This window comes from Pristis pectinata, chromosome 6, assembly GCF_009764475.1.
Source record: "Pristis pectinata isolate sPriPec2 chromosome 6, sPriPec2.1.pri, whole genome shotgun sequence".
Lineage (NCBI taxonomy): Eukaryota > Metazoa > Chordata > Chondrichthyes > Rhinopristiformes > Pristidae > Pristis > Pristis pectinata.
The window spans coordinates 26,409,750-26,436,220 of record NC_067410.1 but is presented as its reverse complement, the minus strand read 5'-3'; the positions used below and the strand labels follow the sequence as shown (position 1 = coordinate 26,436,220).

Genomic DNA, 26,471 nt, shown 5'->3' with positions numbered 1-26,471 from the left:
GAGGTTGGTAATAGTGTGGGAGAAAATGGCCTGATGCTCCTTGGTGGGGTCCTGGATGAGGTGTAAGTAAGAGGAGATGTCCGAGAGCTGATGTCTGGCCTGGGCAAGGTAAAGGTCAGTCTGCCAGATTACAACAGTACCACCCTTGTTTGCGGGTTTTATTGGTGAGGTTAGGATTAGTACGCACAGAGGGCAGCGCGTTCAGAGAGGGGGAGGTTGGAATAGATGAGGGGAGTTAATGTCCCGTCAGTAGTTACAGCTGCAAAGATCCAGAGTGGGCAGAAGGCCAGAACAGGGTGTCCAAGAGGAGGGTGAGGGCTTAAGGCGGGAGAAGGGGGTCATCAGTGGGGGGTGGGGAATCCTTGCCAAAGAAGAGATCGGCATCACGGTAGGCGCGGAACTCATTGAGGTGCAGGTGCAGTGGGATGAAGGTAAGGCTCCTGCTAAGGACAGAATGTTCCGCCTCAGAAACAGGAAGGCCGGAGGGGATAGTGAAGTCACGGCTGAGGTTCGAGGAGGGTAAATGGTTGGAGGGGTCAGGGAAAGTGGGGTGTGAGGAAGATGGGGGCTCAGAGGAGTGAAGGGGGGAGAAGGGGCAGGGGGAGGCTTGAGAGACCAAGGGTGTGTAGTAGTGGTGGAAGCAGAGGAGCAGTAGGACCCATTGGCGGTGTGAGAGGTCTCGGCCTGGAGGCAGCCGGGGCCAAGGTGGCAGGCGCCACAGCCTTTCTGCCCCCCCCACCATTTTTCCTCATTCCTGTGGCTTCTCTTTCCCGCTCCCTCCCCTCACAACCTGCCCATTACCTCCCTCTGGTTCCCCAACTTCTTCCCCTTATCCCATGGTCTACTGTCCTCTCCGATCAGATTCCTTCTTCTTCAGCCCTTTGCCTCTTCCACCTATCACCTGCCAGCTTCTCACCTCACTCCCTTGCACACCCCCTGCACCCCCACCTACTTTCCCCCTCTCACCTGGACTCACCTATCACTTGCCAGCTTGTCCCCCCTCCCTTTTCATTTTGGCTTCTGCCCTCTTCCTTTCCAGTCCTGATGAAGGGTCTCAACCCAAAACGTCGACTGTTTATTCCCCTCCACAGATGCCGCCTGACCTGCTGAGTTCCTCCAGCAGTTTGAGCGTGTTGCTGCAGATTCGGGATCTCTTGCGTCCCCGTTGGGCGAGAAGCATTGATTGACAGTGGAACCAGCCAATCGACGCGGCAATGAGGCGAGGCGCCCGGCCAGTGGTTGTGTAGTTGGTGGGAGAGCTGCTCTTGAGGGGCATGATTTCCGGGGAGGGGGCGTCAGCGGGGGGAGGGTGTGAGCTGACTGCAGGTGGAAGTATGGGCCGGCCTGTGTTCGGTGATGTCAATCCGGACATCGACAGCGAGCGGAAAGCTTCTTCATTCGACGTGGAGAAGTTGGTGAATTTTCTGGATGGCGGCGCGGACCAGACGCGCATGCGGAGATATGTGGGTGAGTGGGTGCCGCCCGGCCGGCCGGCCAGACACGCCGCCTGCCGCCCCTCACGGCCCAGGACACGCACACCCGCCCGCCGCCTTGGGGCTGGGGCTCGCCGATGAATACGGAAATTGCTTTTTATATTAAAAAAAAGTACTCAGCAAGTCGGGCAGCGTCTGCAAGGAAGGATCCCAGAGTTCAGTGTTAAAGCCCTTGCTGCCCCGGAGCTTTCTGTCATTCAGCAACGTCATTGCTATCCTGTACCTCAAACCCCTTTTTCTTGCCCCGTCCCCATAACCTTTGATACCTGAAATATCCAGGTCTGTCTTATCGCTGCTCTGAATTCAATGGACAAATGAGGATCCTCGCCCTCTAGTGTAGAGAATTCCAAAGACTCACGGCCTTCTGAGTGGAGAAACTGCTCCTAATTTGGGTGCAAAATGCCCTGTCGCTTATTTTGAGACCCAGACTTCTAGTTCTACACTCCCTACCCAAGGGAAATAATCTCTCTGCATTTACCCTAGAGCTGGAATTAAACTGGAAAGGATGTAGAAAAGATTCAAAAGAATGTTACTAGGACTGGAGGGCTTAAATTGTAACGAGGGATGGATTAGGCTGGGACTTTTTTCCCTGGAGCAGAGGGGTGACCTTGCAAAGAAAGTGGCTGTGAAGATAGTGGATGCCTAGGTAATAGTCTACCAAAATTCTCTGGAGTCTGGAGAGCCTAGAGAATTTATTTTCTTCATTTGTAGAATGTCAGTGCAGGCTGAGCCAACATTTAATTGCCCAACCCTAACTTCCCTTGAGAAGGTGGTGGCAAGCTGCCTTCTTAGACCACTGCAGTCCTTGAGGTGTGGGATGCTAACATAATGCTGTTTGGGAGAATGTTCCAGAATTTTGATCCAGTAATGGTGAAGGAATGTGATGGTGTGTGGCTTAGAAGGCAACTTACAGGTGCTGGTATTCCCATGTTTTTACTCCCTTGTCCGTCTAGCTGTGAAAGTTGAGGGTTTGGAAGATGTTGTCCAAGAAGTCTTGGTGAATTGCTGCAGTGCATCCTGTAGATGGTACAAACTGCTACTACTATGCATCAATGGTGAAGTGAGTGAATGGTTGTTGATATGGTGTACATGAAGTGGGCTGCTGTGGTGTTGAGCTTGAGTGTATAAATAGGTAAAATGAGGAGCAAAATGTTAACACTCAGAGTAAAATGTGGGAAAATTTGAGGATATTCACTTTGGAAAGAAGAATGAAGAAATATCAGTTTTTTTAAAAAGTGAGGTCCATATGTACAAAGCTAGTATGTGGATCCAGCAAGTAATTAGGAAGGCTAATGGAATGTCAGCCTTTACTGCAAGGGGCATGAGTGTAAAAGTAGGGAATTTTTGATGCAATTTTACTGGCTGTTGGTGATACTGCACCTGGAGTTCTATGTACAATTTTGGTATCCATATGTAAGGAGTAATATGTTTGCATTGGAGACAATGCAGAGAAGTTTCACTAGATCAATACCTAGGAAGGAGGAGTTAACACCAGAAGAAACATTGAGCAGAATGTGGCCTATGCTATTTGGAGTGTAGAAGACTGAAAGATGATTTTATTGAAGCATAAAATGTTCTTGAGGGGAATTAACAGAGTGGATATTGAGGGATGTTTTTCCTGGTGTGGGTATCTTATAGGGTGCATTTTTTTTCAGAGTAATGGTTCACCCATTCAAGATGGAGTTGAGAAAGAATTTATTCTCTGACGGTTGCTAGAAAGGCTGGAAATAGTCAGCAGGTCAAGCAGCATCTGTGGAAAAAGAAACAAAGTTAACATTTAAATATCATGCCTGAATGTTGTCCAGATCTTGCTGCTTCCAGGAATTCCTTTTTCTGAGGAATTGCAAATGAAATTAAACATTGCATTTATCAGTGAATATCCCAACTACTTGTTCATGCATATGGGCATTGCAGGCTGTACCAGCATTTATTGGTCCCAAACTGACCAGTTCGCTAGGCTAATTCACGGACTAGTTAAGAGAACCATATTCCTGTGGTTATGGGTCATGTATATTACTTAAGGGAAATTGTTCGGCTTTGTCTGTTGCACCTGGCAGATCAGATCAAGTTCCAGCAATCGTGCTACATTTAGGCGGAGGTAGTAGTGGACAACTAAACAGGTTATGGGAGAACAAAATCCTTGGAACAAGCCCGTCCTCAATGATGGCAGAGCCCAGCAGGCAAGTACAAAGACTAGGCTAAAACACTTAGTGCCATCTTCAGCTGGAAGTGCCAAGTTGATTATCCATCTCAGTTTCCTCTTGTTGTCCATGGCATCAGTGAAGTCAGTTTTCAGACAATTCATCTTGTGTCACGTGAAATGAAGAAATATCTGGGAACACTGGATACATTAAAGGTTCTGGGGCCAGACCACATTCCTTCTATAATGCTGAAGACCTGAGCTCTGGAACTAGCTGTGCCTCTAGCCAACCTGTTCCTGTGCAATTCAAAACATTATCAGTTACTCACTAAAGCCACTCTGAAAGCACCTGCCAGATTCCTGACTTCCACCACCATGGAGAGTACTACATCCACCCACTCTAGTTTACACTTCCATTTCAGTTCTTTTATCTAATCTGTAGTCCTGATCACTTGCAATACACAGATGTTTGTCCAGTTAATCTGAGTCTCAGATGTCTGTTTTCCGTAAAGCGAGTTCTTCTACTTGCACTACTAATGGCTTCTTGTGCAAAATTTAGATTAAATAAGGAACTGCAAACAAAGTAAAATATTATATTTTAATTCCAGAATTTCTTTTACTTTATTAGAAAATATCATTAATAATGATCCTGTTTTCAGTCAAGAAAATCAATATTTCTTGACACCAGTTGAGCGGTATGAAGCTGCTGCAAAAGGAACTATACACCTGCACCGGAAGATTAAAGAATTAGGTTGGAAAGATGATGGACCAGAAGTTCAGTTTGCTTTTAGGTAACTTTTTATATATTCTACTGTAGTGCTTTTTGCAGGAATTCTTTTGAAGTTAAATTTTTCTTCATCCACCAGTATATTCTGTAGAATCAGGCCCACTCCAATTCTGGAGTAAATTACAATAAAAGAAACCTGCAGATGCTGGAAATCTGAAATAAAAACAAAACGCTAGAAACATGCAGCAGATCAGGTAGCATCTGTGGCAAGAGTTCAATTCTTTGTACTTTCTCCAATACATGTATGGTTCCTCAAATAAAGCAAATCAAAACTGTACACAGTGCTCCAGGAGCAGAATTAGGCCATTCGGTCCATTGAGTCTGCTCTGCCATTCGATCATGGCTTATTTAATTTTTTCTCTCAACCCCATTCTCCTGTCTTCTGCCTGTAACCATTGACGTCCTTACTAATCAAGAACCTATCAACCTCTGCTTTAAATATACCCAATGGCTTGGCCTCCATAGCTGTCTATGGCAATGAATTCCACAAATTCTCCACCTTCTGACTAAAGAAATTCCTCCTCGTGTCTGTTCTAAAGAAACATCCTTCAATTCCGAGGCTGTGCTCTCTCTCACTAATGGAAACATCCTCTCCATGTCCACTCCATCCAGGCCTTTCAATATTCGGAAGGTTTCAACGAGATTCCCCTCCACCCACCCACCCACCAAAACCCTTCTAAACTCGAGCAAGTACAGGCCCAGAGCCATCAAATGCTTCTCGTATGTTAACCCTTTCATTCCCAGGATCATTCTTGTAAACTTCCTCTGGACCCTCTCCAATGCCAGCACATCCTTCCTTAGATATGGGGATCAAAACTGCTCACAATACTCCAAATGTGGTCTGACCAATGCCTTGATAAAGCCTCAGCATTACGTCCTTGCTTTTATATTCTAGTCCTCTTAAAATGAATGCTAACATTGTATTTGCCTCCTTACTAACGCCTCAACCTACAAGTTAACCTTTAGGAAATCCTGCACTAGGACGCCCAAGTCCCTTTGCACCTCCGATTTCTGAATTCGCTCCCAGTTTAGAACATAGTCTACGCCTTTATTCCTTCTAGCAAAATGCATGACCATACACTTCTGTATGCTGTATTCCATCTGCCACTTCTTTGCCCATTCTCCCAGCCTGTCCAAGTTCTTCTGCAAACTCCCTGCTTCCTCAACACTACCTGCCCCTCCACCTATCTTTGTATCATCCACAAACTTGGCCACAAAGCCCTCAATTCCGTCGTCCAGATCATTAACGTATCACATGAAAAGTAGCAGACCCAACACCGACCCCTGCGGAACACCATTAGTCACCAGCAGCCAACCAGAAAAGGCCCCCTTTATTCCCACTCTGCCTTCTGCCAGTCAGCCAATCTTCTATCCATGCTAGTACCTTTCCTGTAATACCATGGGCTCCTACCTTGTTTAGCAGCCTCATGTGCGTCTCCTTGTCAAAGACCTTCTGAAATTCAAGTAAACAACATCCTCTGACTCTCCTTTGTCTATCCTGGCTGTTACTTCCTCAAAGAATTCCAACAGATTTGTCAGGCAAAGTCTATCATTAAGGCAACCATGCTGACTTTGGCCTATTTTATCTTGTCCTTCCAAGTACCCCCGAAATCTCATCCTTAATAATGGACTCTAACATCTTACCAACCACTGAAATCAGGCTAACTGGCCTATATTTTCCTGTCTTTCCTGTACAGCTATGGCAAGACTTCTCCAGTTTTGCATTCCAATCTACTTGCACTAAAGCCTAGTATTCTATTTGCTTTCCTAATTATTTGCTGTACTTGCATGCTAACTTTGATTCACACACAGTGACACTCAGCTCTTTGTGTATAGCAGTTTTCTTTGGTCTCTCAGTTTAGACAACATCCTTTTTTTAATTCTTCCTACCAAGGCAGATAAACTCCCATTTCCCCAATACTGAAAAGCAAAAAAACTGCAGATGCCAAAAGTCTGAAATAAAGACAGAAAATGTTGGAAGTTCTCAGCAGATCGGATAGCATCTGAAGAAAAAACGGAGTGAACATTTCAGGTCTGAGACCCTTCGTCAGATCTAGGAAAGAAAGAAAACAAGTTAATTTTCAGTAGCAGAGAAGGTGGGAGGGGAATGTGTAGAATAAAGGGAATATATCTGAAAGGATGAGACCAAATGAGTAAATATGGCAGTTCGAAATACATTATGCTTCTTTGTATTGTGTGTTGATGATAGCAGGGCTGTGGGATGTGCCCAGCAGGCCAATTTTCAGTATTGAAGAGAGAAAGATGGAGCTTATCTTTCACATGGATGACTACCAGCACAGATGGATGACTGACAGAAATGTCCAGTTCTAATAGAGACACAAAGAAAAAGCAAGTTGGAGAATTGTCTTGAGTCCAGAAGATGGTAGATGATATGTTGTTCCTGAAGGTTGCGTTGGGCCTTGTAAAAGGCCAGGAGGCCGCAGACAAATAGGTCAGAGTGGGTGTGGGATAGAGAATTAAAGTTGTAGGCAACAGGCACCTGTGAGTCACTCCTACAGTTTGAGCGAAGGTGCTTGGCAAAATGTTCGCCCAGTCTGTGTTTGGTCTCCAATGCAGGAGAAAAGGGGCCTGCCTGCAGAAAAAAGGTAAATTAAGTTTTTTAACTTTTAATTCATTATTTTTTATTTATTGATGTATTAATGTTTTAATTGATATTTTAAGTTCTTTTCATTCACAGGAATTAATATATTTTAAATGTCTTTGGTATCAAACATTTAAAGCTTATTAGTGTTTCCCAGCTAAAAATGAAGGGAAGGCTCCACTCTCAGCTTTGCCTCCTTTCTACCTCTTTATTCCTCAGCTCTCCTCTTAAACCCTCCAGTAAAACATCCCTTGGTTTTTGTCCCAAGGGGAATGTTGTTCCTATTTACCCTGTCTAAGCCTCTTGTAATTGTATGCACCACATTTGGCTTTGTAAATCTCATCTGCCCCCTCTCCGGTGTGTTCACATTTTCCATAATTCGACCAGACTTGTATGTGGTACTCGACCTGAGGCTAAATTAGTGTTTGCAGTTCTAAACAACTTCCCTGGGATAAATAGGAACACATTATGCATGCCGTTTAAATCATTTTATTGACTTGTTCTGCTACCCTTAAAAATCTGTGGAATACAATTGAATTAACAAAAACTCATGAAATGATGCAATAGAGGGAAGAGACGTCAGAATCCAGCACTATACTCAGTTTTGAGATGTAAGGTGAGTGAGCTCAAGGATGAGTGAGTAAAAGGAAAACAAACAGATATCAAACTAAATGTGAAACCTGCTTTCACAGTAAAACAAATCTGAAGCAGAGTATAAAAGCAGACAGTAAACTGAGCAATAGATCCAAGGAAATACACAAGTCATATTCAGGAGTGGAGTCAACATTCTTCATATGCAAGGAATAATCACAGTGACATTAGCTTTGTGCTCCACGTTCCTGAGTGTGATATGCAAGTTTGCAATTCAGTAACCTATCCAGTTTTTCTTTTCTAAATCTACTCCTGTGGGCCCTCTGCCAATAAGAATGAACTCCACGAAATTTCATAACACCGTCACTGCCATGCTCAACCCGCTGCAGTTCACAGACCCCTTCTTAAATGGAACAGGTGCTATCTTTCTATGCTGATGCTGAGTAACAGACTGTGGATTTGCCAACTCACACCACACTGTGCCCTCACCTGCAAGATCTATTATGCTACTTTATTGAAATGAAACAAAGACTGACTGACGTGCAGAAGCACCTTGTATATCGCTTTTCATGACCTCAAGATATCCCAAAGTGCTTTAGCTGCTGAAGTCCCTCAGGATCAAGGATGACTTGCTTCTTCTGTTGTTTTGTGGGTTCTGAGAAGACTAATGAGGACATTGTGGAACCATGGATTTCTCCACAGTTTATTAGGAGCACTCAAAAGCCCTACAAAAGGTAAAAGGAACTCACCAACTCACAGACTCATCACCTGCCCATCCCATCAGTCGCCTCCTGCCCCCTCTGTGGAAGCGCTGCGAAGGTAATGGAGGAAATGTAACCTCCAAATGTGATATTGATCAGATAATCTATTTAGTAATGCTGTTGAAGGATAAGTATTGGCCTAGGCAGCAGGGATACCTCCCCTCTTCTACAAAATTGTACTGTGAGATCTTTTACATCCATCCAAGAGATCTGATGGGACCGTGATTTGTCGTCTCATTTGAAAAATGACACACCTTGTGTTGCAGCACTCAGGACTACACTGAGGAATCAAGCTATTGGGCTCAAATGCCAGGAGTAAAGCTTGAGCTTGATATCATAATGAACTGACCCAGCCAAGAGCTCTACTAAGTGAGCAGCCAGAGTAATAGAACAAACCAAGTATCTTGATTCTTCAGTGGCTGCCTTAATTGCTTCTGGCATTAACCTTCCAGGTTACTTTTAATTTGAATCTGACATGTTCTCATCCAGGGATTACTTCTCAGTTCTCTGTTTAAAACGTTTTCTTTCTCTGCTAATGTTGGTTTTTAGAAGCAGAGGGATACCTTTTTATGCAAAAATTTCAAGGCAAGTCTTTAAGTCAAAGTGACAACCAATGGTAAAAACAGCTATATCCAAATATCACAGGGAACTGCCAATGTGTAAATGTCAATAAGCTATGTGTATGTAATGTAACACAAGCTAATGATAAGTGGTAATTTCAGAATATAATGTGTGATATTTTTGGTTTATCACTGAAAAGAAAAATTAAAGCCCAGAATCCTTAGTAGTGAATAATATTTGTGCTTCTGCCTGGCTTTAGGGTTATAGGAAGTGAAATGGCTTTTAGAATACACAGTGCTGTGTTTATACCAACCATTATTGGACTGGGAACAGATGCACAGATCGCTAAGTGGGTTCCACTTGCTAAGGATTACCGGATTATTGGAACATATGCTCAAACAGAGCTAGGACATGGTAAATGAGCATTTTGCTTTTCTGGTAATTTTCCAGCATTGTTTTAATTGGTTTATACTTTCCATGATGAAATCCAGCTTCAGGACATGTTAGTATTAAATATGCAGCTTAAAAAAACTAAGCTATGTGAAGTATTGTTACTTTCTAATGCAAGCAGATCATATTGCATTTAGATCTTCATGGTTTAGGCATCCAGATCAATTCATCCTTTTAGTATAGTTTTTGGGAAGTATGGTTTGGGAACACTTTACAAGTTAAACTAAAGGCATTCTGCATTAGTCATTGATATTTGGCTGGTTAACATATTGAGGAAGTTAGTTCTATTTCAGTTGTGTAAGCATAGCTTTTGGTTTAGGATGTTTGAATGATCAGAACCTTTATTGGGCAACATTATATGGTCAGTTATTAACAGAATGCAACAGTGCAAACTAGCTAATGCTGCAATAAGATGTAGACTTCGTGCGTGTACATGACAACAGCTGAAAGGAGCAGATGTCAATCTTTTGTTTCAAATGTAATCACTCAAACTTTTACATTCACTGTTTGAATACTCCTGTTCACTTCAAGGTACTAATCTTCGAGGTCTAGAAACAACAGCAACCTTCGACACTTCCAGTCAGGATTTTCTGCTGAACACACCCAAAGTGTCCTCAATAAAGTGGTGGCCTGGTGACTGTAAGCCTCAGAAATATTCATCCATTAGTATTACATTATTTGCTTCTGTCTTTTGCTAAACTAACTCAAAATTAATCTATATTTTAATCTCCAGTAATTCATTTAATTTATAAATGGTGAGTTTCAGGTAAGCTTGTAGCATTCAAGTTTGGAGAGGGGTATCTCAGTGAACCTGCTGTCATTTGGATTTTTTACTGCAGGCTTCAGATGAAGATTCTGGCCTATGACAGGGCCATGTAACGAGAGGAATGAGGTACATGGGACCGAGGCCAACGGGGCATTTCATCAAATAACATTTAATGATTAAGAAGGGAACAAGGAAACAGCAGAAAGAGAGGGTGAATTGGATTCTAGTTCAGTACAGAAAATGAGGCAAAGTAAGATTGGATTGAGAGAGAAGAATTCAAACAAAATAATTTATAATTTGTTTTAATTTTCTTCAAACCCCTGAGGAATAGTTGACTTAGTGCAGGAATGAGTTTGAACCATTTAAACTGTTTCCTTTCTGGGCCAGAGAGGTTGACCAACATTGCAGTGTCAATTAACACATTGATAAAACAATACCTATACTCTTGATCAACTAACATTCTGCGGTGAATTTATTGGGCAATTAATGTGTAAATCCATCATGTTCGTGAATATAATGGGGATGTTAATGGTGGAAGGCATAAATTAGTCATCTTGTTGGAAGATAAATGTTAAGATACTCTCCTAAATTGATTAGGAAAGTCTTCATACAATCTGTTTCCTGCTTTTAGTGGCTAGGGCAGCAAATCATGCCGTGGTCTTGGCTCAGCTGTATACTAAGGGAGTGTGCCATGGAATGCATGCCTTTATTGTTCAGATCCGCAGCCTGGTGGATCATTCCGTTTTGCCAGGTAATGTACAACTCATTTTCCTAATAATATGCAGATTTTGCACCACAATGAAGCTTGTTTGGTTCTGGAGAAGTGCATGATAATAAAGCACTGTTACCACTGTTATGCTGATGCATATGGGAAGTAGTGGACATCATAGTACACAACAGGGTAAATCTACTGAAGCCAAGGTGGCGGTTACATATAATTGCTGGCTACCAGCTCATCTACTTGGAAGATCATTGCACAACACGGATCCAGCCTAAGCCAGAGCATCTGATTTGCTGGATATCAGAACGCCTGTCATACAGTACGGAGCTCTCCATAGACTCTTGAGAACTTGTGCCCTTGGCCTCATTCCATGCCTAAAGTGTTCATCAATCCTAGCTAAGGATTGAGGGAATAATTAGACTTTATTTCAGAATTGATATGTAATGACCTTATTTTCCTTACCAAGTTAGCATCCTCAAGTCATTTAAATGTCAATTATATGGCCATTTTGCAAGTTTACAATGTCTTGTAATGACTTGTCAATACCATGAAAGATTTAAACTTTCCCCAGCCCTCCCCTAACATCGGGAAGCTTTCAAACTCAGAAATTTAGACTTTGATTCCAAAATCCAGATCATTAATATAAACTGTGAACAACATTGTTTCCAGCACCGTTCCTTTTGGAAATCCATATTGTTCTGCAGATTTCCGACCCTCCTGCCCACTTCTTAATCATGGGTAGGGGGAATGTGATGATACTAATTTTCCTTCACTCAATCGACCATTGAAACCTGTGTGAGTTGATTCTGCTACCAATTTATAGTAGTATTGTGGGTAATGTTATAGTCTGGGGAAGTAGGCAATTTGTGGACATCACTGTCCAACAGATGGCAATGAACTAAATAAAATATTAACTCTTCAGCTGATGTTTGACTGGAGAATAGTGCATTTGTATCTAATGAGTTCACTTCAGAGATGAAGGCTTAATTTTGTGTCTTGTGGGGTGAGTTGGTCACCTCCAATAGTATTGCATTTGGTGTCAGCATAGGATGTACTGTATGTTGAAACCTCTGGAATGAATTCACTCAAACTTTTGATTTAGAGACAAAATTGTTATTACTGAACCAATACTGACCTGTGCATTTTAGTTTTATCATGCTTCCTCTGCCTTGTATTTTATTACACTGATTGTGTTGTAAAACTTCCTATTAAATCTAACAATTGCTGTTCAGCATTGGTTGGACATATTTAATATCGGGGTTGGTAAGAATCTAACTTCATCCTTTACCATTTCAGCAGCCTTAATGGAGTAGTGTATATTTTACATTTCATTGTCTGCATTATATTGTTTTAAGCCTCATGTCTTCTGTTCATCTTATTCTGTAATTTATGAACTTCCTTTCCATTGTCCCTCTTCATTGTTAGCATCTTCAAATCTGAGTGCCTTACATTTGAATTTTCAAACTGGGTCATTGATCTAAATTAGTAAAAACAGTGGCTGCTCTAAACACTATGGCACACCATCAGATATTGCTCCCTTTCCATTCTATCTTACCACCTCAAATGAGAATCCTTGTGTCCTATTTTTTTATTTAGTCTCTTGTTTATTCCCAGGTTTTACACTGAAAGCTGTACCACCCTAAATGTAGTTATTAGCCTTTCTTGTAAAACTTTATAAAAATCTTTTGGAAATCCAAGCACATCAACTGTTTTTTTATTCCTGCTTAGAAGTTGTGGGGGCTTCTAAATCATGCCTTAATTAGGTAATTTTTGTACAAATTTCTGATTATTACTGATTAACCTACATGGAACAAAAGTCACTTAATATATTTGTACTTGCTGTTTTCTTTTTCAAAACAAAAGGGTTATTTGAAGCTCACTATCATAGGAAAGTATGCACTGGTTCCCTCATATGATGCTCATTGACACACAGTCATCTCCCTTATCTCTCTCTGCACACCAGCAAAAATCACTGGGAATTAATTTATTTTGAGCCATTTATGTTCCCAACTACTGTGTTTCCTAAATAACTACAACTTCTGCTGATTATCAAATTGTCAAGACAGCTATTTAGAATATTTTTTTTGATCTTGTGTGGTGAATGTAGCACTTATTGTCACGTGCTCTAAGTGAACATAATCTATTGCTAATGTATTTTGTGGTTTCAGGCATCAAAATTGGAGATATTGGTCCAAAAATGGGTTTTGAACAGGTTGACAATGGATATTTGATGATGCAAAATGTCCGCGTTCCCAGAGAAAATATGCTAAGCAGATATAGTAGGGTAAATCATTATTTATAATTCTTAACTGGAGCCATTCACTAATCTTTGTGCCTAAAAGTACACTTTAATGCGTATTATTCTATTTTAAACAAAATTGTGTAATGTATACCTGTAAGCACTTAGAGTGCTCTGCAGATTAGTGTTTCCCAGAAAGCTGAAAGCAAAATCAACAATTTAAAGTTTCATAAAATGGAAAAAGAAACTTTGAGAGCAGAAAATATCCATATTATATTGAACTGCATAGCCAGTCCTTAAGTTTTTAAGAAAGTTACTTTGGGCTTGGTTGTCACTAGTAAGGCCAGCATCTAGTTCATATCCCCAACAATGATTGAGGTGATGTTGGTGGGCTGCCATCTTGAAATGCTTCAGTGTATATGGTGAGGGTACTCTCATAGGGAGGGAGTTCTGGGACCTTGAATAAAGGAATTTAATGAAAGGCAAAATGTGTCCAAATTGGGATACTGTGTCACTTTCAAGATCCATGCCCTCTTTGTAGAGATTGACCACATAGTTGGTGGATTTCTGTCAGTGAAACCTAAGGCGATCGGGTTCATTGTGGCTAACACACATCCCCTGATCTAGGGATTGGATGTTTAATGTAGGCTGCAGATCTGATGGCATATTTGTTTTAGATAGTACCAAGCTGCTTGTATTTTAACAGCCCACCAACATCAAGGCAAACAAAGAATGTCCATGACATTTCTGGCATGTCTTCAGTGATCAGAAGATGATCCACTCCCTTGTAATACTTGATCTTCCTCTTGTCATCATGGCTGACCCATTTTAAGTTTCCATTTAGTGGTACACCTCAACAGGTTGATGGAAAGGGCCTCTGCCATGGTAATGCTATTGAATGTCTTAAAAGAATTGATTAAATTTTCTTTCACTTGAAAAGTGAAAGATAGGGTAATATTTTGGGTATTATTCTGGATTTGTACAGATGGCAAACATGGCATTTTCTGCTGGATGTGCAAATATAACAGTGAGCTTACCAAGTTTCACTTCTGTATTATCATCCAAATAATGGATATGTCAGCCCTGAATCATAGAATGTAAATAACAAATGTTTTTATCTATCAATGGAATATTCCATATTTCATGTTCCTAGTAGCTCCTTTTATACTTTACAGAATTGGAAATGCAGGTTTTTCAATGGAGCCTATTACTGTTCCAGGTTACTTCAGATGGCAGCTATATTAAAGAAGGATCTGACAGAATCAATTACATCAGTATGGTGTTTACTCGTGTGAAACTAATATCTAGAGAATTGATACCTGCTCTTTCTAAAGCCTGTGTTATCGCTATTCGATATTCTGTGGTGAGACGTCAGTCAGAATTAAAGCCTGGGTATGTCTGAAGAATGAGTTCAGTGCGATTTATTAAAATAGTGAGAATTGAATGGATTTGTTATTATTAAATGTTCTTTAATTTGTTTCATTATTGCTCCAGGTTTTGTTTTTCAAACTAAAACCTAGTACAAATGTAGGAAGTTGATTTTTTTGATCTGAAATCTGTTTTGATTGAAATGTATGAGAAATCTTAAAATGAGAGTTCTGTGATAATCTCATTATAATATAAGCATTTTTAAGAACAGAAGAACGAGTTAGGAAGTCTGACAAGCTCACCCTTTGGCTAATGGAACATGCTTTCTAATTATTTCCTTTGATCCCTTTTCTCTCTGGAATGTATTTAATTATTATGATGCCGCAGTTAAACTCTTTGTTTAAAAGTTTTTTGCTGGCCTTGTTCCACAAATCTATTACCCACTGATTGAAAGTGAATTGTTACTGGATCTTGCACCTGTTGTGTGTCTTTTTATTTTGGCTCTTAATCAGACCAGTTATTTTGGCTTGACCAGTTGCAATGGAGATACCTGCATAACTTCAATCATGATGCAACAAAATGCCTTCTCTAAAGAAAATAAATCCCATTTCTGTTATTTTTCCTGCTGTAAATTCCTCATACCTAGAATGATCTTGGTTGCCCTTCCTTTGTACTGTTTAAAAGCCAATATAATCGATCATCAAGTGTTAATAAACAGAATAAACCAGATGGGTCTAGGCACAATCTTACCCAGTAATAGTACAATCTGTTTTGATTGTGTTCCATCTCTCCACTAATATATATTTATTCCCCACTGCAGTTAAGCCCTGCTTTCATAACTTTATTTTTTTTTCCTCTTGGCTATATGTGGTGAGGCTGTGACAAATGGAATATCACCTTATTTGGTGATGAAGTCCCAACTGTTCACCAGCTTACATCCTGTGATTGGATGAGGGAATCAAGTGTAATATATCCAAGTTTGCTGATGCTACAAAGCTAGGTGGCAGTGTTGTCTGTGAAGAGGATGCAGAGAGGCTACATTAGATAAATGGGCAAGGTCATGTCAGATGGAATATAATATGGAAAATGTGAGGTTATCCACTTGGGTAGATACGGAATTGATGTTTCTCCTGGCTGGGAGGTCTAGAACCACAGGCCCCAGTTTCAAAATTCAGGACACAGATGAGAAGAAATCTCTTCACCCAGAGGATAACGAATCTTTGAAATTCTCTACTGAACAGTGCCGTGAAGGCTCACTCACTCAGTATATTCAAGAGAGAATCAATAGAATTTTTAGAACTCGGGAACATGGATAAAAGATCAGCCAAAAGATTATTGAATGGCAAAGCAAACACAGTAGGCCAAATGACCAACGCCTGCTATTTCTTGTGTATCTATTAACTGAGTTATTGCAAAATAAAGCTCCCACTTCTCACAAAGCAAGTCTCTTGTATGAAAACTACCAAATATGAGTCAGTTAAAAAGACAAGTGATGTCTGGATAGATTCAATGTGTTTTAGCAATCAGCTTTTTATTAATGATTTTGAAATTCTGACTCTCCTTTAGTGAAAAAGAGGCTAAAATTCTAGACTACCAGACCCAGCAACAGAAACTTCTTCCCCAGCTTGCCACAATTTTTGCCCTTTATTTCATGAGTTTGTCCTTGGAAGCCTTTTGCAACCAAGTGAACTTACAGATCAAAACCAAGAGAGATCTCTCATCTCTGCTTGAGGTAAGGTAAATTTTAGCGTCAGAAGACAATCTAAGATTTTGCATGTATAACAATGTTACCAGTAATGAACACTTAAGATATCCTCCACTTGCATGTGCAAGATCATGAAAATGAAAGGAAAAATACAAGTAATGCCTGGGAGTATCTACAGTATATATGGCTAATTTTCCAAGACTTTGCTTATGGTGCTTTAGAATGTATGCTGTTTATTATGTGATATACATTACCATTGCAAGTGTATTGAAACTACAAATAAGTGACAATCATGCTATATATTAAGAGAGAGTAAGATGTACTGTAATTGTTAAATTAAGTGACTTTTTCCGGTGAAATTTCAAAATGCTCTTGATGATATTGTTCAGCTAGGAACTTAGACACCAAGATCCATATGAAGATGATAGAGAGCATGTTACAGTTATGAAGAAGGCATCAACAAGCCTTAAAATGGACATCATTTTGGATTTTTAGTGTTGTAAGTGAGCTTGAGGGAGTGGATATAGCTGGTGGTTAGGAACCTGTGGGAAGGGTGGGTGGTAGCATGAGCAGAGAGGAAATGAGATACAGAGGAGTGTCTGTGGCAGTTTTGAAGATGGTGGTATAGTTTGGGAGCCTTAGGTTAGTGAGGTCAAGGTGGGAGCATGTCAAGAGGGGAGCATAGGCCAGATTACTAGAAAAAGTATTTTGAGGTCTGGAAATGGCATGCCAATAAACTAAACATTGTCTGAGGGATGGCTTGAGACCATCTACTGGTGCCATACTCTGCCAGAAATGGATAACAAAATATACCAGCTTTGGATCACTGAAAGGGAGTACTTGAACAATGGGAAATCATAAGATGTGGTATAAAGGGTTGGTGATAATGTACTGTAGAAGTAATGATTAAAGTTGTGAGGGCCTGGAACAACTAATCAGCAGGATCCAGGAGGATTAATTGGAGTATGGTATGCAATAGTCAGAGGAAGATTCATGGGCTGGGCATGGTTCCCTGGGCTGGGGAACAGGGATAGGAAATGGGAAGCAGAATTTTGTATGGACATAAGTTTGTGCATTGTGGAGAATGGGAGGCCAGCCATGAGAATACTGAAGTATTTGTCTGGGTGGCTTAAAGGAATTAAGGGCTGCATCAGTATATGGCTGAGATGGGGAAAGAGATGACTTTTATTACAGAATTGGAAATTAACCAACATGTATCCCTTCACCATTTACATTAAAAGGAATTGTATAATGTTTAATCTTGCTGTGTGTGGGACCTTGCATTTCACAAATTAACCACTGTTTCCCTGTAGTACTACACTTGAAGTAGTTAATTTCCTGTGAACTATCAATTGATGGTAAATATTGGCTAATGAAAGACCTTCTGAAGAAAAAGAAAATGATTACTGTTTGATATTTTTAAATGTAGCATTCATGAGCACAAGTGCTACTTGTTTTTCTACAGCTACATGCCTTGTCTGCAGGCCTGAAAGCTCTAGCGTCAGAGAGCTGTAGTGCTGGAGTTGAGACATGTCGCAGAGCTTGTGGTGGTCATGGATACTCCATGTTCAGTGGTTTACCTTCTCTTTATAGTCGGGTGGTAGCCTCCTGTACATACGAAGGAGAAAACACTGTAATGCTTCTACAGACTGCCCGGTAGGCTGGAAATTAAATATATTATAGCATAAAGTCTGTTTCAAATTTACTATCAATCTGTGTCAATTCTTCATAGGTGTCTGTGGGCCGATAAATCCAAGGTGAAGTATATTAAATGTTTGCACAATCCCAGCTGTTAGAATTGTTAAAATTAATTATTTTTATGCATGTGGTGATTTGGAGGCCCAATTCCTAAATGATAGTTGATAGGTAAGAGCACATGCACATCATCCCACACACTTTCACTTGCAGGAATACACTCTACCTCATTTTCTAAGATCTAGACCAGGAGATTCTGCAGTTGTGACCCTTTTTCATCACATTGCTGGCTTCTGCCTTAGAATGGCACGATCAGTCCTTCCCAAGATCTGATCTTGCAAGCTCAAGATAGTTTCTCTGCTGACACCACAATCTTGACCCTAGCTTTTAAGTCGAGGCTTTTACTGCAGCTTGCTTCCCTGTCATTTTGGGGATCAGACTTTTGAATCTGACCCCATAAATTTAGTTGAAAATATAGAAGAACAAAGTTGTTATGCAGTTACACTCAATTATCACTGATTTAAACCTTTTATATGGACAGCAACTTCTAGGTTGTAACAACCAAGCACTGTCTCATCAGAAGAGTGGAAGAATAGTATTTGTTTCTTTTCCTTCCAGACTAGATAAATGTTTTTAATAAACAGTTTAAAAAGTGGAAATGCATGTTACTTTTTCCTGTTGTATCTGGTTTTCGTATCTCATCTTGCTCAACGTATCGTGCACCCTCACAGGAGTATTTCTTTTCATGCACATGCTGGATTATGATGAACTTCCTCAGCAGACCTATGATAGACTTGGGCCTCAGAGTTTTGATGATTTCAGATAAGCAAATGCATCTGTCTATCCTACTTTAAGTAGGAGTATTCAAACTCTCAGCCATAAAGAGGCGTCCAGAAGTTTGTTTAGAATAACAAAGTCGGTATATTTAAAAAGCTGTTTTGTTTTCAAACTGTAATACAGTTTGATAAATAAAGAAGAATACCACTGCAGAACAATTTAGAAGAGTAGCAACTTAAATCGGGGTCAAATTGATCCCATGTCAGTTCTGTGGAAAAAAAAATGTATGTTCCAAATATAGTGAAAGTACCCTTTGTCAAATAGGACTTCAGTAATTACCCTTGAATGCAAGTTTTAATTTGATTCATTGGAACTGATGTGATTTTTATTATCTGCATTTTAGGTTTCTAATGAAGTGCCTTGCTAGATTGGATTGTGGTCAGCCTTTGCCCCAGTCTGTCTCTTATCTGTCTGAACCTATCTCTTCCTATTGTTCTGCAAAGGAGAAAACTGATTTCTTCAAGCCATTCTTATACACAGAGGCCTACAAGCACAGGGCACAAAGGTCAGTAAAGATACATTTCTGAACTTGAAATTCAAATAGACCATCAGTGAAATACACAAAGATTAAGTAGGTAAGAAAATGGACACAAGGAATAATGGTGGTTTTAGTGCTTAACCATTGAACTTGAATTCTGGAAAATGACCTATGTACAGGGCCATTGTTAACATACAAGTAGTTGAAAACAGGAAGTTGACAGAGACGGGGTTGAACAAAACACAATGGCGTAATGGTAACATTACACGTTGGGACATAATGGTGACCTTTAAATAGTTAAACTGTGAATGTTTTAGGAGAACTTAAATGGAAGAGTGATCTGGTAGTTAACTGGAGACAGGCAACCCAAGTCAAAGAGATTAGTCCACCAAATCCTCAATTTGAGTCAACATGGAAAAGAAAAATGGTGATACAGGGATTAAGGGAAAATATTTTTTCACAATGATATTGAGCATCATTCTGTTACTGTGGATATTGAAAGCGGTTATTCAGTAATAAGGAATGATGGTGTACATTTAAAACAACATTCAATAGATCATTTAAGATGACTTGTACAAGCTGTTTTTAGATGGTTGTAAAATTTAATGACCTGTGGAATAAATTCCCAATTAAATACAAAAGCCATGATCAGAACCAGCTATCTTGCCCTGAAGATCCTATGGTTCATTTAATCAATGCTCTTCTATTATTGCAGTTATCAAATTTATGTATACTGATCAAGTTCACAGGTGATAGTGAATAGTAAATGAAAACACAAAATACTGAGGATACTCAGCAGGTCGGTCAGCATCTATGGATAGATTAATTAGTAATGCAGAATAACCACAATCATCACGATGCAGAGCTACTTTGCATCTGAAGTAAGCAGTCTTTTAAACTTAATGACCTGCTGTTTTATCTCCACAGGCTGATTAAGGATTCTGGGGACAAATTGCAGTCTCTTCTTCAGTCTGGAGTTGAGCAGTATGTTGCCTGGAATATCACTTCTGTGCAGCTTGCAAGGACTTCAGTTGTAAGATGATAGTTCCCATTCTCATTCCCTTGTTGTAATAAACATCAATCCATCCATAGTAATCAAATAATTTCATTCCTCTAAGTTATCAAACTTACTTGCATTTATGGTGGATATGTACATCCAGGTCATCTATGATCGTTATCTAATGTTGATTTCACTGAAAAGAAAAAAAATCAACAAAAAATATTAAATTTTGATAGGGAAATTGTAGTTTTTGCAACTGAAAGTCTGCTACAATGATTTGTTCACCAAGTAATAATGAAACGTAAATTTAGGTTTCATTCCAATACTTGAGGTTCCAGCCAACTGAGTTTTGTAAGCAAATGAAGTGATGTGTGGAATAATTCAGTTGCAGATGACATAGGTTGAGTTGAAATACGGGAACTGCACTTCAATACCATTTTGCCTGATGTGGCATCAGAGTATGTAAATTTTTTTTCAAGCATCATATTGTTTCTTTAAACTTTTTGTATTGATTGTATGTTATTAGTCATGGAGTCATAGAGAAATACAACACAGAAACAGACCCTTTGGCCCATCGAGTCCATGCCAACCATTGAGCATATTTTTAAAAAAATACTTGATACCACCTTTGTAGGCCGTATCTCAAACAATGATGAGTTGGGGTACAGGAAGGAGATAGAGCTTAGTGACATGATGTCATGACAACAAACTTTCCTTCAATGTCAACAAAAGAGCTGGTCATTGACTTCAGGAAAGGGGGCGGTGTACATGCACCTGTCTACATCAATGGTGCTGAGATCAAGAGCTTCAAGTTCCTGGGAGTGAACATCATCAATAGCTTGTCCTGGTCAAATCACGTAGATGCTACGGCCGAGAAAGCTCACCAGCACCTCTACTTCCTCAGGTGGCTAAAGAAATTCGGTATGTCTCCTTTGACACTCACCAACTTTTATTGATGCGTCACGGCTTGGTACAGCAACTGCTCTGCCCAAGACTGCAAGAAACTGCACAAAGTTGTGGACACAGCCCAGCGCATCACGGAAACCAGCCTCCACTCCTTGGACTCCTTGTTGAAGCAGCCAGCATAATCAAAGACCTCACCCACCCGGGTCATTCTCTCTTCTCTCCTCTCCCATCAGGTAGAAGATACAGGAGCCTGAGAGCACGTACCACCAGGCTTAAGGACAGCTTCTATCCCACTGTGTTGACTATTGAATGGTTCCCTTATATGATGAGATGGACTCTGACCTCATGATCTGCCTTGTGACCTTGCACCTTATTGCACTGCATTTTCTCTGTAGCTGTGAATCTTTACTCTTTACTGTTATTGTTTTTACCTGTACTATCTCAATGTAACTGCACTGTGTAATGAATTGACCTGTACGATCAGTATGCAAGACAAGTTTTTCACTGAACCTCGGTACAAGTGACAATAATGTACAAATACCTTCTCTAACTTATTTTCCCCACCATCCCATGAATGCTTCCCCAGATTCTACCACTAACTACACACAAGGTGCTATTATAGTGGCCAGTTCTTCTACCAACCTGCACATTATTAGGATGTGGGAGGAATCTGAAGTCCACATAGTTAGTACTGGTCGGGATTGAATTCGGGTCACCGGGGCTGTAAAGCAGCAGCTCTGATGCCTGCACTATTGTGCTATGACTGTTAGGGGGAAGAGGAAAATAATAGATAGGGACAGGAAAGTAGGCTGGATCATCCAACCTGACATCTGCCACCCACACACCTGCAACTGTGGCTGCAATGTGCACCACTCAGGAAATATTGATGATTCTGCTGAACTTTCACCTGTACGTGACAGGTGATCTCCACAGCGTATTCTATAGCACTTGCTGATCTTTATGTGGCGGTCAAGTGACCAGCCCTTTCACAAGTCGATCACATAATTTCCTTGTTATGCAGCTGATTGACATGGAAACCCTTAATGTTCCTCTGCTATGGATTCTTTTTGGGGGTTTCATACCACTGCACTCTAATAACACAGCTGAGAAACATTATCCAGGTTTTCATGTCAGTCATTGGAAGGAAGCAGGGATTTAACAAAAAATATTAGGACCTGTTTCTGTCTTTATTTAATAGTTGACCCAAAATATCTCTTGTTGGTATTTTTGGCAAACAATTGAATGGGCTCACAATGTTTCAAAATTCACTCCCTGCCCCTGCATGTACCCCACCCAGAATCACAGACTGGAAAATCTTGGCAGAGCTGGATTGCTGATTGTTAGAATGTGAGCAGGAGCGGGAGAAAACACTCAAGCCTTGTTCCGCCCTCTGTATGAAAATGGCTGACATTTGGGAAGAATCCTCTGCAGGCAGATAGGTTTGTGTTCCACTTTTGTCTTCTGGGTTCAGTGTTGCTATTTCATTATTAAGCCCTCCCTTTAATTTTATAGGCTCACTGTCATTATACGGTTGTGAAGAACTTTGTCGAGGCAATGGAGGGATTAAAGCCAGAGCCTGAAATCCAGCAAGTAATCAAGAGGTTATGTGATCTTTATGCATTGACAGGCATTCTGGCCAATGCTGGGGATTTCCTATGCGATGGCTATATAACTGGAAAGCAACTGGATTTACTGACTTCTTCTCAATTGGATCTTCTAGCCCTTATCCGGTAATTTCTTTGTACATAAATGCAAAAATAAGGAAAAATATTTGAATATGCCAATTAGTTTATGTTGTCTGTTTTTGTTCATAACTGAAGTGAAAACCACTAACCACAGCAGTGGCTTTTTAACCATAAATTACAAGCTATTTTTGGATATGAGAGCAACCAAATTTATTTTTCAGAACATAGTGCAGAGTCCATCTTTGCATCAAGTACTATCATGGAGTATGCTGCGCAACTTGCTGTCTCTCTTTGTCAGAATAGGACAGAAGATAGGATAATTGACAACTTATAATATGCAGAAATTATAAATATAAACAGCAGTTGATGAAACAGTTCATTTCCTTAAGTTTAGAGACAGCCCACAGAAGCTGTTTCGTCCAATCCAACATTGTTTGGGATTTTACCACAGATGGGTTAATAGGCCCAATTGCACTCTGAAATTCAGTATGTCTTTTGACTTTGCAGCAGTGCGCAGATGCAGAAGTGAAAAATGTGGTAGATGTCAGCATATTTGACCTCCCAGTATACTGCTGAACTCACCAATTATCCAGCAGCAGTTCCAAAATGTACTGAGCTGGGGTCTGAAATTGACCGCCCCATTCATTTGCAAAGTGCAGGCACCAGTCCAGTCCAATAAAATGTATGTAAAAGTTAAAGATTTCTGCTACAAATGAAAATGTCTATCACAAAAGTGATTTCTTACTTTCTTGTTGTGAGATGTAGAAGATAAAATATCTCAATGAGGCTGCTGATTTAAAGTAAAAAGTTGTTGAGCAAATGTTCTATATTTCAGTGGTGTGTAAACTATCTCCATTATTGACAGAGCTCTCATACTGTTGGAAGAAACATCATTTGACCTCTCATTATTGCTAATACTAAGTTTCACTGAAGAATTTCAATATGTCCAACTACTATTTTTAAAACAACCTGTTGTGTGATTGATGGAGGCGTTATAGAATCTGGCCTTTCAATATGCCATGTTGGCAGCAACGTCTTAAGCCATCAGTGGTTCAAACCCTGAATTCCTATACTCCCACTCTCTTTGTACCTTTAAAGCTACATGTTTGATCAAGTTTTTGGACATAATCCAAAAATTGCCTTGTGATTCAGTATTATTGTTTGGCAACACTCCAGTGAATCACTGCTATGTTTTGTTACTTTGAAATGCTATCCATGATGCTACTTTGTTTTTGATTGACTAGAGTCTTAGTAAATTTTGTTAATGATATATTGATGTTACTGTTCTAGGAAAGATGCTGTCTCAATAGTGGATGCATTTGATTACCCCGACCAACAACTGAATTCTGCCATTGGTAATTATGATGGCTATGCTTATCAACACCTCTTTGAATGGGCTCAGAAAGCCCCCTCAAATGCAAAGGTATAATCAGCTTTGTTGTTCGATAATCATTGTACATTAGATGGTTCCACTTGGAAGATAGGCTTTCTGCATCAATTATAGCAGAATTATTCTGATCGATAGGAGTTTTAATGCAAGCAGAGGAATCTGCATCTCTTCCTGTTCTCACTCCTTCTTGATTTTTATGCTTTCTAACATATAGCTGTGGATTGATGTTAATAGCCAGGTGCTGGTGCTCACCTTGCTGCTGGAAATAGTGTGTGAACACTTCTCATTAGTATTTACCAAGCATATTTTCAAATTTCAGAAGTACTCGCTTGTTCATTTCTTTGGGACAAGAGAAACACATTTCATTTGTTTTACTTTATATCACTATGAAAAAGATTAAAATATGTACTGAGCCCAACTCTTGACTGTATGCCCTTACTGAAATAATGCATATTTAATCAAATGTATTATTTAATGGCATAACTTATTATACAAATAATAATCCTTTTCAAGAGTTAAAATATTGGGGTCAAATATTGAGTGAGACTTGATGTTCAAACATTTACTTGGTGATTTTTTGTTTAAAACTGAATTCCCATTCCCAAATTTTTGACAATTGCTGTCAGTATCTCATGTATTATTTCATTTCATACAACTGTGGTGCAATAACTTGCATTCATCCCACAGTTATTCATTGTGTTGCTAAAGCTTGTTTGTGGTTGGATGTCTTTTCCATTCTTGAAGTACAATTTTCCATATTCCTCATATCCTTATCTGCATTATCCTTCATAACCATTGCTCATTCTTACCAGGAGCTGTGAATAAATGTAATTATTTCCCATAGTTAATGATATCTAGCAAACTCTAATCTGAGAGGAACCTTGACAACAAATCTGTAAGATTTAAAATTGCTTGTCAATTCCTATACTTGGAGTACAGTATCTCACTACACTGGATATCAGTGGTATAATCCATGTACCACTGATATCCAGTGTTATAGATGTCATAGGCTGGATTTCATTATCATGGTGTTCTATAATATAGATTTGATTTCACAAAGCAAGAAACATAGCTGGTTTGTAACATTTTTGAAAAGGAATGTGGTGGTATGCTTAATTTGAGATTGTTTGATGCAACCCTGATGGAAAAAAAACTTGAAATTTTAAATGTTTAACATTTTTAGTGGTGTCATATAAATATTATCTACTGTCTCAGCCATAACCCAATCTCAAAAGTGAGGGATAAGCCAAATTTGATACATGTTTTATTTCAAAAGCTTGTATTGTCCCCTGCACCCCACCCCCCCACCCCCCACCAAATGACTGGCTTTAACTTTGTATTGCTTTGCAGGCCTAAGTACCTGTTTATGTTAGTACCACAAGATAATTTTAAGAGGGATCTGGGTGTTCTTGTGCATGAATTGCAAAATGTTTGGAGACCAGTGAAGCAAGTGGTCAGGAAAGCAAATGGCTTATTAGCATTTATTGCAAGAGGATTGGAGTTTAGAAATAGTAAGGTGTTAGATTGTTTAGGATATTGGTGAGGCCACACTATGCACAATTTTGGTCCCCCTTATTTAAGAAAGGTGTTAAAAACTGACATTGGAGGCAGTTCAGAAAAGATTTACTAGGTTCATTTCAGGGGTGAAAGGGCTGTGCTGTTGTGAATAGCTGAATTTGATGTTTGGAAGAATGAAGATCTTATTGAAACAGATCCCAAGGGGGCAGGACAGGATATGTCGAGATGTTTCCACTAGTGGGAGAATCTCAAACAAGGGGATATAGTTTCAAGATTAGGGGTTAGATCTTGGTGGAACAGTGCTACGTGGCCATCAACTCCTCCTGTATCTCAGGTTGTTATGGACGTTTCTTGAGGATCCCATCCTTGTGAATCTATCTGAAAGTTCAAAGTATATTGAGCTTCACTGGTTCATGACATGTTTTCATAAATGCTGGAAACATTTGCTTTTCAAACTTCTAAGAGTGGGAATGTTAACCTAGAAGGTGTTCAGCCATGATAATGAACTGATTGATTAAAGCAGTCAAAATAATTTTCTGTGTTGAAAGATTTTATGGCTTTGAATGTATATGAAAGATGGTATGAGTATAATTTATTCTGGTCATCTAAGTATATAATTTATTGGGTTTTTGTTTCTGCAGGTGGATCCTGTGTATGAGAAATACCTGAAGCCTCTCTTTCAGTCAGCACAGTCCAAACTGTAATGCATTTATTTGGATTTGTACTTGTGTTCATTTTACTGATTAAAACTTCTAACAGCATAGATGCCACATACAAG

General features: G+C 39.8%; 1 protein-coding gene across 2 annotated transcripts; it reads left to right on the top strand.

The window, feature by feature from the left end:
- Positions 1-1,249: 1,249 nt before the first annotated feature.
- On the top strand, positions 1,250-26,454 carry LOC127571592 (peroxisomal acyl-coenzyme A oxidase 2-like). 2 transcript variants are annotated; one of them, XM_052018117.1, is made up of 14 exons: positions 1,250-1,467; positions 4,262-4,424; positions 9,195-9,349; positions 9,917-10,024; positions 10,783-10,902; positions 13,041-13,156; positions 14,331-14,503; positions 16,046-16,211; positions 17,650-17,840; positions 19,060-19,221; positions 20,122-20,227; positions 22,613-22,830; positions 24,076-24,208; positions 26,335-26,454. In XM_052018117.1, the coding sequence occupies exons 1-14, from the start codon at positions 1,275-1,277 to the stop codon at positions 26,395-26,397; spliced, it is 2,067 nt and encodes a 688-aa protein (XP_051874077.1). In that variant the 5' UTR covers positions 1,250-1,274; the 3' UTR covers positions 26,398-26,454. The 2 variants fall into 2 exon arrangements, with proteins under 2 accessions (XP_051874077.1, XP_051874078.1); XM_052018118.1 differs by lacking the exon at positions 4,262-4,424 and having other exon boundaries at positions 1,278-1,467.
- Positions 26,455-26,471: the final 17 nt, after the last annotated feature.

Excerpts from the sequence above, each read along its gene's own strand:
- LOC127571592 (XM_052018117.1), top strand. The coding sequence starts at position 1,275 with ATGATTTCCGGGGAGGGGGCGTCAGCGGGGGGAGGGTGTGAGCTGACT. Across the intron at positions 1,468-4,261 it reads GCGCATGCGGAGATATGTGG|AAAATATCATTAATAATGAT; the intron begins GTGAGTGGGTGC and ends TTACTTTATTAG. Across the intron at positions 13,157-14,330 it reads TGCTAAGCAGATATAGTAGG|GTTACTTCAGATGGCAGCTA; the intron begins GTAAATCATTAT and ends TTACTGTTCCAG.